Source organism: Dermacentor silvarum, chromosome 8 (genome assembly GCF_013339745.2).
Source record: "Dermacentor silvarum isolate Dsil-2018 chromosome 8, BIME_Dsil_1.4, whole genome shotgun sequence".
Lineage (NCBI taxonomy): Eukaryota > Metazoa > Arthropoda > Arachnida > Ixodida > Ixodidae > Dermacentor > Dermacentor silvarum.
The window spans coordinates 173,043,499-173,062,368 of NC_051161.1; the positions used below are offsets into that span (position 1 = coordinate 173,043,499).

At 50.6% G+C, this 18,870-nt stretch overlaps 2 protein-coding genes across 2 annotated transcripts in view; both read left to right on the plus strand.

Annotated features, from left to right (window-relative positions):
• LOC119462586 (protein 5NUC) overlaps positions 1–18,870 on the plus strand; it is a 581,486-nt gene that overhangs the window by 164,049 nt on the left and 398,567 nt on the right. The window contains exon 4 of the mRNA XM_037723919.2: positions 2,576–2,776. Coding sequence (XP_037579847.1) covers positions 2,576–2,776 — 201 coding nt within the window. The remainder of the gene's footprint in view (positions 1–2,575; positions 2,777–18,870) is intronic.
• LOC125947611 (uncharacterized) lies at positions 6,789–8,161 on the plus strand. Its single transcript, XM_049672755.1, has one exon. It carries the CDS (start codon positions 6,828–6,830, stop codon positions 7,836–7,838), a length of 1,011 nt encoding a protein of 336 aa, XP_049528712.1. The 5' UTR covers positions 6,789–6,827; the 3' UTR covers positions 7,839–8,161.

Here is an 18,870-nt window from a genome sequence, read left to right on the forward strand (position 1 = left end):
GCGTCGTCAATGCGAGGCATAGGGTATACGTCCTTTCGAGTGATCTTATTGAGGGCCCGGTAATCGACGCAAAAACGCACGGAACCGTCTTTTTTTCGCACCAAAACAACAATATATTCACGCAAATGTTATTGATATACTGTACGACGCCGAATAGTCGTTTCCGTTCGAATGTAAGGCATAACAGCACCATTGAAGTCTCAAAGGTGAGTGACCTATGCAAGTGAGGACTGTTATTCCGAATGATTGTGCTGCTGGGGAGTCGTGGCTGTTGTTTAGAGGCGCATTTCCTGGGAGAATTAACTCACAGGTGTTAATAAGTCCCGCTTAACAAGTTTCTAGCTGTCATTCAATATAAACGCCCCCGTTTGCGGGCAGCCTGTAAATCTGCTAACTTGATTCAGGCAAGGAAAACTTTTTTTGACCGTCTCACCATGTTTGCAACCCGTTAAAACTGGGTGCCCCATGTGGTACCACACTTATTATCTTCAATGAACGCAACAGGTCTGCACATATCTTTGCGTGTATGTGAGACACGCTGTTCCTTTAATTGTTTCATTATGGTCGTTATGATAGTGCACCGAATAACTGAAAGCAGCCATTTATAATATACAAGCTGCTGAGTTGAGCGGTCATACATTTGAGAACGGCATTACATTTATGTATAAATATAGGATAAGCGTAACATGTTTTACTCGGAAATCAGACTCGAGAATAATTTACAACTATTTTGTTTACACCCCTAGAAAAAAGCCGGAGAGCGCAGCCGCGTGCTTTTCTCTCTCTCTTTAAGTACATTCGTGGGTCTATGTGGCAAAACCACGATATGATTATGAGGTTTAATTTTCACCACGTGGGCTTCTTTAACGCGCACCTAAATAGAAGTACACGAGTGTTTTGTTTTCCATTTCGCTCCTGTCGAACATTCCGCGACCTGGATTGAACCCGCGAGTTCCATGGAGTTTAGCAGCCCAACGCCGTATCCACCATATAGCCACTAATGAGGCTACCGCGCTAGCTTTCTTTTTTACCTTTTTTTTCTTTTATTTCTTTTTTTTTTGAAGTATTGACAGGGAAAAGAATTTCCACGCACGGCTAATACGGCCAAAGACGAGCATATAGAATGACTAACTAAAACTGTTTTCGGCGCTCGAGGTCCTACCGCAATAAATGACCCCGTACAAATTACTCCGCATTACATTACGCGAGGAAGGCGGAAACTTGAATGGAATGTTGCGCTGCAGTTTACTCTTTTTTTTTTAAATCTATAACAATGCTTCCCGTAAATCTGACTACAAGGGGCCGGATGGGGCAGATATGCTGTATACTTGTTTGAAGCGGCAAGCAGGAAGGTTACATGTGCTTCTCCGCCTGCGTTTCGCCAAGACCTACTGATGGAAAACTATATGCGCAACAATACACACGAGAGATACATGCTGCTTGAAGAACGAGAAAAATATTTGTTCTCCAAAGGGAACCGTACAATAACATAGTAGAATGAAAGCCGACACTGCGGCCGCAATGCACGCGCATCACGGATCGGCATTAAAAAATAAAATAAAATAATGAAGAGAAAGCAAGGAATTCTTAAGGCACAAATACATATCATATGCAATTATGAAGACCATTCGAGCGGTCTGAACACCAATGTCAGCGCGCGAAGTAGTAAGAATGACCCTGTCGAGCTGTATTGCCAGCAGTTTCCAACGGCACGACCTTGATGCGACCCAATCCATTTCGATCGCAGCGCCGCCACAGCATTTTTCCACATCGAACGCCTCACTGCAAAGCATGCGCCGACCGAGCCGCTCGTCCCACTCGACCGTATTCTAGTACACTCTAGCGAAACAAAAACCGTTCGTCCCACGTTTCGATAAACGTCTCCATTGGCTGCGCCGTCAGTTACGTCGTTCTCTACGTCACACCCAAGCGCGCGCGCCATTGGCAGCGCCGTTAGTTACGTCGTTAGCGAACGCGTTCCCGCCATTGCCACGTTGACGATGCTCTGCCCGCAACGTCGCCTCCTCGGCTCGCCGTTGTCGCATGCGTTCGATATCTCGAGTTAGCTAGGCGTCGTGCTTAGCAGCATCCGCCCGCCATTGGCGCTCGCGTTTCACTAGAAACACAAACATGTAACCAATAATTGAGCAACGCTTCAATAGAGCGTCGGGATTAACCCACCGCTAAACATCGGGGCCGCACGGTTCAGTTTCGCTGGTTAACCATCTGTATGGAGTGCTTGGGCGATGTTTTTTTTTTTTTCTATTGCCGGACGCGACCATCGAAGAGTGAGCCCTTAACAGCTTCGCTGTATTAATAATAATAATAATAATAATAATAATAATAATAATAATAATAATAATAATAATAATAATAATAATGTTCGCACTTCGCAAGCGTAAGTGTGAACATACGTTAGCAAAGGCCAATTTCGGACAGTTGTTATCTAGGAGGAGCTTTCGCCAATAACCGCCGGCGTCTTGCAGCATGTCGGACAGGTAGTGCCTGTAGTAGCGTACAAGCGTTACCCCCCCCCCCCCCCCCCCCCCCCCCCCCCCGTGGTATGGCTGTGCAGGAAGGGTTCGCTTCACGGACGAAGTGGAGTGCATCCGGCGGGAGGCGCAGAGATTGCGCGAGCAAGGCGTGCACGTGATCGTCGCCATGGGCCACTCGGGCGTGCCACGCGACGTGGAGATATGCGAGCGAGTGCCCGAGGTCAGCCTGGTCGTCGGCGGCCACACGCACACATTCCTCTACTCGGGACCTACGGCGGACGGTAAGTGAGCTGTCTAGAGATTGTTGCAGCAACGCCATAATATTCAATATGGGAACTTTCCTAAACGTTCATCTGATCTAGTTGTTCCTCCTTTGACGCTTTTCTAGTATCACTAGCTCAAGTGCCGACAATGTACAACACAAGGACGCCATGTAAAGGAAGCTTTATTTGTTTTAGCTTTTGTTTATAGCCGTGTGTGCAGATGCACAGCATTTGCAACCTGAATTATTTACAAGCAGGATAGGCTTTTTTTTAGCAGCGAAGCTGTTTAAGCCAGCCGTAATTTGTGCTTCGTACCAAGAAACTATCAAGAAAAAAAATAAAATGAACTTTCTTGCCGAGGCGGGATTCCAACCCGCGTACCCACGGTTCCAAGGCTATACAGCCACGCTTGCGAACATGCATTGATGCGAACACTATGATTGCGTTCGAGTGTCGTCGTCTTCGTTCACAGCTGGCGCGTTCGCACGCTACTGCTCTGCGAAGTGAAGAGGTTTTGCGCGCTATGCCCGGGAGAGAAATAAAGGCAATGAGAGCGAGAGAGAGATAGACGCATTCACGAAGCGAGCCTGCTGGATGCGTTGTCAGCATTGCAGCACGGTGGAACGCGGTGTCGGTGTTGCAAGCTGCGCTATGCAACGCGCAGTGACGGCCGTAAGTCCGAGACTCGCGAAAATAAATTATCATCATCATGAGTAATAAGATGAAAAGTTCGCGCGCACTTCCGGAAAATGCTGCGCTACGATCGCCCACCTTCGCTGTTTCAAGCATTGCATGGCCTAGTGCAAGGTTAAGCCTCTTTTTTTTTTTTTGTTAGTGCTACTCATGCATGGAGCTAGTGCATGCTCAAGGATATGTTCCCGGGCATAAATCCTTGATAAATATCATCATCATCATCATCATCATCATCATCATTATCATCAGCCTATATTTGAAGTTTATTTCAGTTAACCAATAAAATATATACATACATATAGGTATATATACACACATATACAATTGCCTAGGGGACCGGCGAAAAGGCAAAAAAGCCTGACAGTGTGCCAGCCCCCCGAAAATCCCAGTTCACCCCAAAAAGACAATGCACAGTGTTACAATTTGGCAAGAGCTATTACAGTGCAGAAATAAATGGCCATAGGACAGAAGAAGCGGCTCAGTACAATAACGCTTTTGTACGTAAACAATAATTTTCACATTTAAGGCACAAGAAGGTATACAAGTGAAACCAAAAATATGACATCCAATGAATTGATTTGAACGACTTCCAAATGACACAAAGTGAAAGAAGAACAAGAGTTTGACCACATAAAACGTGAACAAGATTTATGTTTGTAAGATAATAAATGTACCTTGCTTTCGGTATGAACCGATCTCCTCAATCAGGGTGCCACGCCGGTTCCTTGAAGCTCGACCGCCTGGGTCGCGTGGCGTTGTCGGCAGGCGTCCGGTAGACCATGGCGATCAGGCAGGGGCAAGACGATTTCTAGTGCGAAACTTGGACAGTTTATTTCATGGTTGATGAAGGATCAAAAAAAGAAGAGAATGAATACATGGTGGGGCCGCTTAAATAGGCCCGCTAACATCGTAGGCGGTATTTCGCTCACGTCAACGTCACAGGTACTGAGTCCATTCGGGGGTGCGGCAGCTGCTCCCTCTCTCCTAGGCGACGTTTCGGGGGCTTGCCTCCGATAGCGGTGACTTGAGGCTTCTGTCGTGCATCGTTCGCCCTCTGGGCGCCCGTACGCAAAGGGCCTGGTAAACAATGCGCCACGAGGCCCCGGTGGTACACAGTTCGGGGTAGGCGGAACCCCTCGCCTGCTGGGCGCAGGTACACAAAGGGGGCCATAAATCACTGCGACTCGCCCGCCAGATTGAGGATCACTCTAAACAACCATAGCAAATCGTGGATTCATCCTCCGTTGGTTTAGGCATGGGCCTCCGATAATTCCTCCTGCACGGGGCGTCACATGTCAATCGTAACGATCGGGCTGTCATACGTCAATCGTAATCCTTTTTGACACGGGGCGTGACATGTCAATCGTAACAGTAGCTAGAAAAGGGTGTGGTTTAAAAAATGCGGAATCTGATAGCTGAGTTTCTCAGTTCCGTAATTTGTGCGTGATTTTTCTTTCCTATAAATCTTATGACGTAGGTTGTGGCAGTGGTTTTTCGCAAGATGCCTCTGAAAAAAAAAAAAAACCTGTAGGATTAGATTTTACTTGATTGTAAATGACCATCGCCAACTATTTTCTTTTTTCATGACGTTTGTAATGGTTACTATTTCATGTTTTTTGAAAAGAGGTGCTGTATGAAACCTATGTCGTACTCCTTCGATTAGTCGTTGTGGGGATTGAGGGTTGCGCCGGCATGATTGCGCGCGCTCTCGCCATCGTTCCCCGCTGGCCTCCTTCTCCACCCGCGCCGCCTAACCGGTTCCCGCGGTGGCGCTGCGCACGCGGCGGTTGGCGGTGAGGGCGGAGCGCTGACGTCACGACGCGGCCGGTTGTCGGCTGCTAGCGGGGAAGCGTGGACTTCTCTCCGGGACCAGCGCACGGTACGTTCATGCTTTCCTCTCGTCCGCCGACACCTTTGTGACTAGGACTGGAGCTCGCGCACGGTGCCTTTGCCCGTGCGGGGAGCGCGTACTTTGTGCTGATCCTTTCTCGACGCTAAGCCGACGAGCGGTGCCATTAGTGCTCGCGCGAGGTCGTACCTCGCCGAGCCGCACTTGCCGAAAGCCTAAGCCGAAGGATATTGCCCGTGCTCTCGCGAGTTGACCCATTGGTTATCGCCAGAGCAAGTAGCATAGCCGCCGGGACTTTTCCTAGCGGCGTGTCCCAGCTTGAGCCTGTGCTCTCGCCGCGACGTGCTATAGGCGCCTGTTATTGTATTTTCGCCCTGGTGCGGGACCCCTTTGGCTTCCCCTCCGTGCGGGCGTTTGTGCAGTGCTGGTGCCGACGGTTTCAGTAAACGGTTTCCGTCAACTCAGGGCTTTACTGTGTTTTTGCGTGCGTCGCTCGGTAGCCCCTTGCGGCCTCTGAGCTCGCGCGCGAGCGGTGCTGGAGGCGACGGCTGACGCGGCCCTGTGGCTCGCTAAGCTCGAACCCGCGGTGGTTGGTCTCCTGTGAGACACCAAGAACCCACACTGGCGCCCAACGTGGATTCAAAGGCTCATTAAGCCTTTGTATGTGCTTAGCCGAGTTAATACGCCTTAGCGAATTGGACTCGCCGCGTTATGTCTGCTAGGTGTAGTGACCTTTGTCCTTTGTTAGTGCTAGCAGACGCCGCGTTGCTCGAGAACGGGGCCAGGGCCCCCTTGAGCAGCGCACTCCTGCACCTTCGCTTGTAACGACCCCCTGTGGGGACGGCAACGCGAGGCGCTACGTACCAGCTCCCTTTGGAGCAGTAGCGTTGTTTGAAAACGGGGCCAGAGCCCTCTCCGAACAGTGCACACGGGCACATTCGTCTGCCACGGCTCCCTTTGGAATGCCAAGCAGTGCGATGTCGCAGCGCTCCCGATCATTGACTCCTTCGGGAGTAAACGGAGCGCAGCGCGGAAACGGGGCCTTAGCCCTCTCCGACTTTTGCCCGTTGGCTGCTTCTCAATTGAACAGCCAAAACCAGTGGTATGCCGCGGCCCCCTGTGGGGAACCTTCAATCACGGCGACCACGAATTCTGCTCATACGTCTCCCTTTGGAGTATACACTCGGTGGCGCCCAGTGGCACACCGATCGAGCACGCGCCTGTTTTGTCAACGCTGGCTGCAAGCGGCCTAAGCAATTCACGTATAGCTGCCTCAAGTGGCAGCTGTGAACGACAGCAGGCGCACCCCGCTAGGAGCCCTTTTTGCTCTGCAGGACGGCGGCGCGCCGGCCGGTATCCCTGTGGAAACCGCGCCACTGATCGAGCTGGACGTCAGTTCGTCCTTGCTCGATCGCGCCGCTAACGCGCCAACGATTTGGCGCGTTAGCGGCGCCAAGATTTGTTAACGCGCCAAGATTTGTCCCCTTTGGAGCAGGCGCACAGACGCTGTTGCATAACGCCGCCGAAATGATCCAGGCGCTCTCTGGGGCAGTTAAAACGCTGTCGGCTGTTCCGAAATGCGCTCACCCCGCTGTACGGTTGGCAGTCCCGACCTACAGCGGATACGGTGACCTGCTCAGTGCCAGGGACTACTGTTACTCCCTCGCACGCTACCAGAGAGCTCTGGGTTTGAACGATCAGGATGTACTCGGACGCGTCGTCCCTGTTGCACTCACTGACTCGGCGGCTAGGTGGTACAGGCTTTCCGGACACCGTGCAACAACCCTCGAGGAGTTCCGCGCGGCATTCCTGCGTGAATTCCTACCCGCTGACTACGAGAGTAGGATGCGGCGAGAGCTTGGGCTACGTACCCAGGCTCCTGATGAGTCGCTTCAGGAGTACGTACGGGCGATGCAAGACCTTTTCTTAATCGCCGAGCCCAATGCCTCGAACGAGGAACGCGTCGAACGGGTGATCAGGCAGGCACATCCGACCTTTTCGGCGTACCTGCGCGGCGGCCGCTTCCGAAATCTGGAGGAATTAGCCGCCGAGGCAAAGCGCATTCAAGGTGACATTATCGCCGCGCGCGCCTATCGCCCACCGCCGCCCGCCAGCGAGGCCCTTGAGCCGAGCTGCGCGTGGAGAGGGCCTGAGCCCTTTCCCCAACGGCAACAACCCGGCCAAGCTGCCTTTGCGGCTGCAAACGGGTGTGTTTGGGAGCTAAGCGCGCGCGCTCTCGACCCTTGCACGCACGGGAAGCGGGCAGCCTGTGCTGCGCCACCGACCGAAACGCATGCGCAGGGACGCTTTTCGACCCAGCGCATCGCGGAGGGAAACGCTCGTTATCGGCCCATTGGCCAAGCGGCGAGCCGACCCCGGCAGGGAGCTGAGGCTGCTCCGCCTCGGGAAAGATACCGCGGCGGAGTACGCTGTTTTCGCTGCCAACAACGAGGGCACATTGCAAGGGATTGCACCGCGCCTCGGTCTCCTGTGAGGCCGGGAAACGGGATAGCAGGTCGCTCGCGAAGGCACGAGTGACCGAACCTTTGCTTGTTCCCTCGGCGTACCGAGCAGGTTGTGTTGCTGGTGCGCACGCGCCGTTTATTCCGGTGACCATTGCCGGCCGCGAATTTTCGGCGCTGCTGGACACGGGCGCAAGCGCTTCGTTGTTCGGCGAACAGGTTTTGTCCCACTTGCAAAAGCACGCAGTGCGCTTGCGGGACTGCCGAACGACATTCAATCTTGCGAAAGGCGTGGCCCATTCGGCTGGCGCCGCAAGGCTGACTGTCAGGTGGGGAGAGCGAATGAGACGCACGCGTTTCGTTCATCTCCCAGGGCTCAGTGTTCCTGTGATTCTCGGCCGGGACTTTCTCCTTAAGACTGGGATCGTTGTGGACATTGCGAATGGCGGCTATCGCGACGGTCAGTTCACGTTGCTAAAGCCGTTCATCAGCCCGCCGGCGTCCGATTCTGCCTGTGCAGATGAGGCGTCGGAGTCGTGTCGCGCGCCGAGTTCGGGGGCAAGCCCCCGAGCTTCGCGCTCACCCGCTCATGGTCCCCTTTGGGATCGAGAGGCACGGCACGAACCGTGTCACGCGCAGAATTCGGGGGCAAGCCCCTGCGCTATACGCTTGTCGACTCACAATCCCCAGTGGGATAGAGCGACACGGCACGAAGAGGCACTACATCCAAGTGCCAACGTGGTAGCTGACGCGCTATCTCGTGCCCCATTGTCCACCCAGAGCTTTTCTCCAGGTGCAGCAGCCGCTGCCGGTGCCTTAGCGCCAGCTAGCGTCGGGGGCGAAACGAGCGGAGAGAGAGGCTAGTCCGCAAGCGGGCAAACCTGTTTCTCCGCGCTCCAGGCAAGCAGCGCGCCGGAAAGCGTGCGTGCGGGGGAGCTTCTCGAAAGCGAACCCATGACGCCGATGGCTGCAGTCCTGAGTGGGGACGAGACCAACCTCCCCTTTGGGAGAATTGGAATCGCTTTCAGCAGGCAAGAGCTACTGAAGGCCCAGCAAATTGATCCGTTTTGTCGCGGAGTGAGCGATGGTCTCAGGGAGACGGAGCGCCGAGACGCTGCTGGTAGTGCGGCGGGCGCAGGGGGGCCGGAAACAGCGTGTGTCGCTGTGTCCCCCGCGGATTTATATTTGCTGGATCATGATGGGCTCCTGCTGAAATACATAGCCACCGATGATGACGCTGTGGACCCGTTTAAGGTGGTTATCCCCAAAATCTGAGAAGCGCACTGTTGCGATGTTCTCATGACGAACCCTTGGCCGGTCATTTGAGTGGCTCTAAAGTTGTTGCGAAACTAAGCCAAACTGTGACCTGGCCTGGCATAAAGCGTGACATTTTTCGCTATTGCCGTTCCTGCCATGTCTGTCAAATGGTGAAATCAAGGGGTGGCAAGCCGCCCGGGCTGATGAAACCAATCGACAGTGAGCGTCCGTGGCAAGTGGCCACCTGCGATCTTATGGGGCCTTTCCCCAGGAGTAAGCAGGGGTTCACACACCTGATGGTAGTCGTTGATCATTTTTCTAAATGGGTGGAACTGTTTCCGCTTCGTAAAGTGACAGCGCGAGCGGTGCTGGAAAGGCTACAGGAAGTGTTTTGTCGGTTCGGCTTTCCGAAAAGACTGATTACGGACAACGCGTCCTATTTCACCGCTCGGGTGTTTGGTGCTACGTGCCGTTCCCTGGGAATTAATCACTGCACCACTTCGCCCTACCATCCCCAGTCCAATTTGACGGAGAGACTCAATAGAACTCTTAAACCAATGTTAGCGGCCTTTGCCGAACGTCAAAAGGATTGGGCAGACCACATGAGTGAGCTCGCGTTCGCAGTCCGAACCTCCGAGAATCGCTCAACTGGTTTCTCTCCCGCCTTTCTCAATTTTGGAAGGGAGTTGGCTAATCCGGTGACCAGTGTCATGCAATGCCAGCTCGGGGACGAGGAAGCGCCGGCAGACTGTTCTGCTTACGCTTCAGCACTTCGGGACAGGCTTTGTCGGGCTCTCTGTAGAGCAAGGCAGAGTTTGGCGTCGGCCAGGACCCAGCAGAAGGCTCAATACGACCGGAAGCATCGCCATCTTTCATTTAAGGTAGGTGATCTCGTCCTGAAGCGCAACCACGCTTTTAGCGATGCGACCAAGGGGTTCTCAGCCTCGCTCGCTCCTAAGTGGCTTGGTCCGTACCGAGTAGAGAAAGTTTGGTCTCCGCTCGCGTACTTGCTGAAGGATCCCTCTTCGGGAAAACTCAGCCGTGCCCATATCGCCGACCTGAAGGCCATTGCGTCACGGTCCGACGAGCTCGCGCCAGTGCCCAGTGGCATTGCGCGCAAGCAACGGGGCACACCCGGAGCAACGGACCGCATTCGGACCACGCACCGGTACAATCTGAGGAAGCGGTCACCTGTGTGATTTCGCGCCGGACGACGGACTTTTCCGCAACCGAAGGCCCTCAGTAAAATGCGTAGCTTCAGTGGGCTAGCTTCTTTGCGGCCAGTGCACGAAAAGAAGCTAGTCCCAGCCCAGTGTATTGCAAGTGTGTTTATGTAGTGTTTTAACAGTGTGCATTTTTTCCCCATTTTTTTAGTACGCACGCTGAATGTATTTGTTTTTTTTTTGAAAGTGTGTTTAATTTTCGCGTGTAAAGCCTTATAGTTTAATTCATTACGTGTTTTTTTCTTGTACGTAGACGGTGAAGATTTTTGTTTTTCTTGTTCTTTTCTTTTTCCTTTTTTTTTCTCTTTGCCAAGAAGGGGGTTGTTGATTTGCACGGTCGTCGGGCGCGGTGGGGGACAATGGTCCCATTGACTCGTCGGTGTGAGGGGGGCGAAGGACGCTTTGCGCCTTCTATGGCGCGGCGCGTTGTGGACGGCGATGAGCATTGCGGTGTTTGGGAGTGTTGCGCAGCTTGGAGAAAACCGCAAGGAGTGTGTGCGTGCGTGTGTGTGTGTGTGCGCGTGCGTGCGTGGTGTCTGTTGCTCTTCGAAGCAACCAGAAGTCGCACCAACTGCTGCATCGGATCATCGTGGACACTGAAGGTGGACGGGGTCACTGACCCTCTGACGACAGATCGAGAGCCCGGCTCTCTGCAGTCGCCGCCGCCGTGCAAACGCCTTGCAGCCACGGTTGTGGCTGCCCCTTTCATCTTGGCTCCGGCGGCGTGGCCAGCTGACCCGGCAGTGTCCTGCCCCCATCCGACTGGAGTTCGGGACCGCCACCACCACGAAAGCAACAACTCCGATCTACCAACGGTGAGCCCGTTCCTGCTATCAAGACTGCCCTCGAGACTCCTACGTCTTCGGCCACCGCCCCTAGCCACAGAACTTCACGCGCCTTTTCCCCTTCGCACCTTGGACACTGTCCCGCGCCAGCGGCCGCCTTTTTTTGTTAATATTTCTCCCCCCTCTCGCGGCATTTTTTTTTGTATTATAGAGCGTAGCAGTTTAATTTTTTATTTTTCCACGATCCTTGTATATAATTATTATTTTTATTGTGCATGGAAGTGTTTTGTTTTATATGTCGGAACGCAGTGTGTTAAGAGTACTTGTTGGGCTGAGGTTAGCATTTAGCTTGTGCATGAAAGACTCAATTGTCTTTGATGCATAAGCCCCTACTAGCTGTTTCGCCAGGCTGGTAGGGGGGCATTTAAGGAGAGGAGGATGTGGGGATTGAGGGTTGCGCCGGCATGATTGCGCGCGCTTCGCCTGCTCTGCCATCCCTCGCCATCGTTCCCCGCTGGCCTCCTTCTCCGCCCGCGCCGCCTAACCGGTTCCCGCGGTGGCGCTGCGCACGCGGCGGTTGGCGGTGAGGGCGGAGCGCTGACGTCACGACGCGGCCGGTTGTCGGCCGCTAGCGGGGAAGCGTGGACTTCTCTCCGGGACCAGCGCACGGGACCAGCGCACAGAAGCGTGGCCTTTGCCCGTGCGGGGAGCGCGTACTTTGTGCTGATCCTTTCCCGACGCTAAGCCGACGAGCGGTGCCATTAGTGCTCGCGCGAGGTCGTACCTCGCCGAGCCGCACTTGCCGAAAGCCTAAGCCGAATGATATTGCCCGTGCTCTCGCGAGTTGACCCATTGGTTATCGCCAGAGCAAGTAGCATAGCCGCCGGGACTTTTCCTAGCGGCGTGTCCCAGCTTGAGCCTGTGCTCTCGCCGCGACGTGCTATAGGCGCCTGTTATTAGACAGTTTTATTTTAGCGTGGTTACCGGAATAGCGGGCGTACCGGAATAGCGGGATCGAAGTGCGCATGCGCAGAACGCTAACCGACCCATACCGTTTACCGTGCGCACGCTATTTCTCAGAGTTAACGTTACCGTGTTAGCGTGGTGTACGTAGTGTACGTAAAACATGGCGGCGGTCCCGGTCGCCGGCTTCGAACTGAATTTGGCGTTGTTTTTGTAGAATTCACTTCGTTCGTAGCAAATGACTGCGTAAACGGCTTTTGCTTAGTCTCATGCCGCTTCGCCGAGAGAGTGTTATGGCTAATCTTGAGGAATTTTCGAGATCGCTTGTCGTTTCGAACGCGCCTAAGCCTAACGAGAGAAATTTTTTCTGAGATGCGAGCGCCATCTGTCGCTCAAGTCGGGAGATAGGCGCGACGACGGCATATGGCCTCTGAGATGGGAGGATTTCGGAGGCTATGGTAGACAGCTTGTACTGCTTGTCTGTTTCGTTGCAGATCGACGGACATGTGAAGTAAAAATACAACGCTTTCCTGGCTTCCCTTGCGCTGCCTATCGCACTTTCCGGACGCACACACACACAGAATTAGGTGCCCTGTGTATGCGAAATTCAAAGCGTAATGGAATAGCGTCCCGCACGTAAACTACGCTATCACGCTATACTAAAACTCTCTTTCTGCAAAGTTCGTTTGCGGAACGGTAACGCTATTTCCCGTAACCCCGCTATTACGCTAACGCTAAACTAAAACTGTCTATTGTATTTTCGCCCTGGTGCGGGACCCCTTTGGCTCCCCTCCGTGCGGGCGTTTGTGCAGTGCTGGTGCCGACGGTTTCAGTAAACGGTTTCCGTCAACTCAGGGCTTTACTGTGTTTTTGCGTGCGTCGCTCGGTAGCCCCTTGCGGCCTCTGAGCTCGCGCGCGAGCGGTGCTGGAGGCGACGGCTGACGCGGCCCTGTGGCTCGCTAAGCTCGAACCCGCGGTGGTTGGTCTCCTGTGAGACACCAAGAACCCACACTTATAGCTTCCTTTTGCAAGACATGAATTTTATCCGTGTTTGATTTGGTCGTACTCCCCCACACAAGAAGGCAGTAGTGTATGTGCGAGTGAACTATTGTGTAATATAGTTGTTTTTTAACCATTGTACCCGTAATTTAACCACGATACCCGTAGGTCTTGACATGCTGGAGCGGACGTAATTGGTGTGCAATAACCAGTCTAAGCGCTCTTGAAAAAGTACCCCAAGAAATTGATGTGCTGTGACGCGTTCAATTTTTTGCCCCTCAAAAGTTATGTTAGCTTCTATTGTGATTATATCCGATAAGGCAACTGTAGCATGACTGCGCATCCTTAATGCGCAGATACTCACGGCGCACGGTCCCGCGCCTATATAATCAAGCACTTGAATAAAGCAACCGTTCTTCTTGTTATGGCCATCATGCTGTTGCGTCGTCCTCGCTAGTTACAGTGATAGTCTTATTACGTGGGTGGAATAAAACATATTTCGTTTTTTGTGTGTTTAGTTCTAGTGTATTATTTTTTTGCCAGTCAGATAGATGTATCAACCAAATATTTGCTTGTTGTTCAAGAATATTGAGCGCGTTACCAAACAAGAATACATTGGCGTCATCAGCGTATAAAACTATGTCAGGTGTAAGTGGTATGTTAGGAATGTCGTTAACATAAAAAAAAAAGCAAAGGGCCTAGGATTGACCCTTGTGGAACACCACATGTTATTTTACCCATGTTGAATTTAGTGTCACTAATCCCATGCAGTATATTGCTGAAGATTACTTAAATAACTTTTTATTAGTTCTAAAGACATTCCCCTAATTCCGTATTTAGGCAGTTTCAGTAATAAGATATGGTGCTTAACTGAATCAAAAGCCTTCTTGAAGTCGAGAAAGACCCCAAACGTGAGTAATTTATGTTCAAAATTGTGAAGTATTTTTTCTTTAATATCTAATACGGCCGTTTCAGTAGATGTTTTCTTTTGGAAACCATATTGTTGTCATATGATCAGTAAATAATTAGAAAGTCGTAAGTTTATAACTTGCTCGATAACTTTAGAGAATATAGGCAATAATGAGATTGGCCTATAATTATTAAAACCATTTTTATTACCGCCCTTAAAAACAACCGACACCCTTGCGATCTTTAAATCATCAGGGAAAATACCAGAACTGAGAATTATGTTACATATATGCGATAGTGGCTGACTTATAATGTGGGCAACTGCTTTAATAGGCTGTGGCTTTCTTTCATCTACGCCACATGCGCAGTTATTTTTTAGTTTTTGCTATAGTGTGTATATTTCGGATTCAGTTGTGGGGAACAAAAAAAAAAACTGAGTATACAACATTGTAAGTGACGTACGAAGTATAACTACTATTTTCGTCGACACAGGTCGTCGAAACGCCAGCTTTCAGGAAACGCTCATTGAACTTATTGGCAAGCAGTGCACCCGAGCATGGTTCATCTTCTATCATAAGCTCCGATATAACAGATTTGTCATCTTTAAGCATAAAGTCATTTACCCTTTTCCATACTTTTTTCGAATCATTGGATACGTTAGCAAACATATTTTCATAATATGCGGTACGTGCATGCTTAATATCTGAGCCTAATTTATTTCTTATGTTTTTATATTTCGCTAAGGTGTCCAAGTTGTGGTTTCTTGGTGTCTCACAGGAGACCAACCACCGCGGGATCGAGCTTAGCGAGCCACAGGGTCGCGTCATCCCTCGCCTCCAGGCTCCAGCACCGCTCGCGCGCGAGCTCAGAGGCCGCGACGGGCGACGCACGCAAAAACACAGTAAAGCCCTGAGTTGACGGAAGCCGTTTATTGAATCCGTCGGCAGCCTGCACTGCGCAAACGCCCGCGCGGCGGGGAACTAAAGGGTCCCGCACCAAGGGGGAAAATACAATAACAGGCGCCTATAGCACGTCGCGGCGAGAGCACAGGCTCAAGCTGGGACACGCCGCTAGGAAAAGTCCCGGCGGCTATGCTACTTGCTCTGGCGATAACCAATAGGTCAACTCGCGAGAGCTCGGGCAAACTCCTTCGGCTTAGGTTTTCGGCAAGTGCGGCTCGGCGTGGTACGACCTCGCGCGAGCACCAGGCACCGCTCATCGGCTTAGCGTCGGGAAAGGATCAGCACACAGTACGCGCTCCCCGCACGGGCAAAGGCACCGTGCGCGAGCCCCAGGCCTAGTCACAAAGGTGTCGGCGGACGAGAGGAAAGCATGTACGTACCGTGCGTTGGTAGAGTGACCTAGAATATGGGAGAGTGTCCAAAGCGCCGCGCGAATGCATGGGAGGAGCGAGGACCTTTTTGTGTGAACTCCCGCGCCGCGGCGCTGCTGTACCGGACCCGTGGGCTTTCTCCGCTGCGGAAGCCGCGCCAAGGCGGCGGGCGTCTGCTACGAGTCTCATATTTTGGTTGCTATTAGCCAACATCGCGATAATTTGGGTACCACGTCACCGCAAGATAATACCACAGTGACTCAGCGCGCAGAGAACGCGTTTGCCGGCTGTGAATACGGGTATTTTGTTTATTTCCTTCTAGCTCGCTTGATCCGCGCTTACGCGGCTATTTGAGTAACGCATTCCACGCGCTTACTTCATTCAGTTATGCGTGGAATGAGCAACGTGAACGTGCTGCAGAAGAAAATAAGCTGGAGACCGCGATAATAACGAAGAGAATGTAGCAGATATGGCTAGCTCATGCTAACGCTTTTACACCCTATCGTTTCCGTTCTTTTATTTAATGCATTCGATTTGCTTTACAAGACTGCATCTCGCGCTCTGTTGTTTCTTTATTAAGGCGAAATCCTTAACTGGGCTCTTGGGAAGCGGAATGTGTCTGGTGGCCGCTGCCGCGGTACGAAAAATAAATAAAAACCGCGTAACTCTCGCGGCACGTTCACTTGGTATATATACAGAAGTATAGTGTGGAAAGGCACAACAGTGTGAATAAGATGACTGATGGGTCATGGCATTAGTAACTTGACATACTTGCACTCAGGTTAGGATTAACGATAACAATATGGCGTGTGGTCATAAGACGACGGCCAGAGATCCCTCTGATGCTGTGGGTGTGACGATAAACACGTGTTGAATGCCAATCTCGATCTAAACGTGTCGAACTTACCCATATACCATGAAGAACTGGGAGCACAGGTAAAGGGTAATAATAGTAATGATAATTTCTCGGGTTTTACACCCAATAATCACAATATGGTTATGAGAGACGCCGCAGTGGAGGGCTCCGTTAATTTCGACCACCTGGGGTTCTTTAACGTTCACCTAAATCTATGTACACGGGTGTTTTATGTATTTCGCCTCCATGGAAATGTAAGCCGCCATGGCCGGGAATCGAACCCGCATCTTCGAGTTTAGCAGTCCAACCGACCAAAGCCACTAAGCTATAGTACGGCGTGTATAGGTAACGGGTACGCGAGAAATATACGCGGCAAAAACAAGACAAACCAAAATAAATGAAACGCTAACAGTGCAACAATGTATACGTATGCCTCATTTCATAATGATGAGCAAACGTCAGAAAACGAACATGATGGATTACGTATGTGCAACTCGTCTTTCGCCTTCTTGTGTTGCAAGAGCGCAAACACTAAGCGAATTTTAACATGAAAGTAACTTTAGGAATATTTATTGCGTATGCTCGCTGGTTCGTACACAGCAAATATACTTACTGATAAATAATTACGTACTTGTAGTTACGTAATGAAAGAGGCAACTAATCACCAGAACATAAGCTTTTCATGTTTTACTGCTTGAAGGTAACTATTTTAACGATGTGTAGAATCAATAGCGGTATATATTTGTAGTGCCTCAAAAACTGTAACTTTCAAGACGATTTCCCACTCAATATAATGCAAGCACAAACATCGTCACGCGCCGTGAATGCTTGTTAGTTTACGTAAAAAAATCAGACGTTACGCAATAACTATGATATAATGAGCAGTTACATGTTGGCAATTTCAGAGAGGATTCACGGATGATTAAAACAAGGCTATTGCAGTAATAACTTTTACATAACAAATTAGTAAATGGCTAGGGCATAGTAGCTATCTATTCTTTTCAATGTAGAAAAACAATATTTGTTTAGCTATTGGCTGGATCGAATGGCTTTTCTTTCGAATGTCTGAATTTGAAACGGTGAACCTTAAGGTGAACCTCAAGGTACATCATGCGCGAAGTTTGTATTGAAGAGATAGCGTAGAACAAGAATTGTTCGTGTACGCAATCTCTGAAGCGAAATAAGCCAACAATATTGCGACGTTAGGGCCGTCTTTGCTCTTTCTGTGGCTTCCCTTACACCTTCTCCCTCTGCTCTGTTCATAATAAAATATTGTCGTGGCTAAAAATATTGGAATAAATACATATGCATAGACCTGTAAACCACTATTGACCGTGAGCGAAAAGCGCGTAATGGTAAGCGAAGCGGTCACTGCACGCACGTAAGTATTTCACTTGACTGCGCGAGTAATTTACTTTTTTCGTTACTCTTAGTCATGCAAGCATGGTGTTATTACCCTCGTACCCATGTGAATAACGTTTCTTTTTATACGTTCTTTCCTCGCGGGCTCATTTAGGGCGTTTCTACGTACGCACAGTTACCGTAATACCGTTGCCGAACTGTAGCACCGGAGCTAGGCCGCGCTGATGAGTTTGATACGTTAGTTTTTGCATTATCTTGCTGCCCAAGCACAAAGAAACGCTCCGAGGTGGGTAAGCTCCATGCAGCGCCACACTGTTGAAGTTCAATAGAGTTTAAGTGCTTTGCGTGCAAAATGAACGCAAAAAACTACAGCGCGTAGCAGACGACCCTCGCTTCCCGCGCGCCTCGCGAGCGCGAAAAACCCACGATGATGATTTATTGGCATCCCCTTTGAAACCGGGTGGCGACAAATAGTCACCTAGCCTGCTTGATTTGATCAGGTATACTACACATGTTCTTTATCTCGCATTTTTGTATACCTTTTTCAAAAATTTAGCTTGTACCGCTGCCTATGATTTTAAGAGATCAGGTCGTATCCATCTTTTCCCTGCTTTTTTTCCACCAGTACTCTAATCGTCTCTTGCTGATCTCTACGGCTGATCTGTTTATGCTTCCTTCCACTTTAAACCCAAGCGCTTCTGGGAGTTGCACGTTACCTACGGTTCTCGCTGGGTGGATCCCGTCGCATTCCATTAGGATGTGCTGAGTGGTCTCTGGATCTTTACTGCAGCATACACATGTCTCATCTAGTTCCGAATATTTGTTCCGATATGTTTTCGTCCTTAGGCAACCGGCTCGAGCCTCAAATAGCAAGGCACTGCCCTTTGTGTTATCGTACAGATTTTCCCTTCTAATTTCTTTCTTCTCATTCTTGTAAATCTCCATTGTCCTTTTCGTTTCCATTCTTTGCATCCAATTCACGGTCTCTATTTCTCTCACTTTCTTTCTGATGACCCCTGGTTGTCTATTTACAGTTTCGATTATCCTGTACTTGGTTGCCAACTTCCTTGACCTCTTCCTCCATTCTGTGTCCACGCTTTTCATGTAGAGATACTTGTGCACTTTAGCCGCCCATTTATTTTCATCCATGTTCCTGAGCCTTTCTTCAAAACTAATTTTGCTTTGTGCTTCTCTGACTTCAAAAGAGGCCCAACCCATGTCTCCATGCACTGCCTCATTTGTCGTATTACCGTGTGCTCCCAAAGCCAACCGGCCTACTGATCTTTGGTTAACTTCTAAACCCGCTAATATATCCGATTTTAAGCATATAATGGCATTTGCGAATGTTAGCGCTGGCACCATTACTCCTTTCCAGATTCCACGCACCACCTCATACTTATTGTGGCCCCACAGTGCTCTGT

What these genes read in the sequence shown, in the direction of transcription:
- LOC125947611 (XM_049672755.1), top strand. Translation starts at nt 6,828, where the DNA reads ATGATCCAGGCGCTCTCTGGGGCAGTTAAAACGCTGTCGGCTGTTCCG.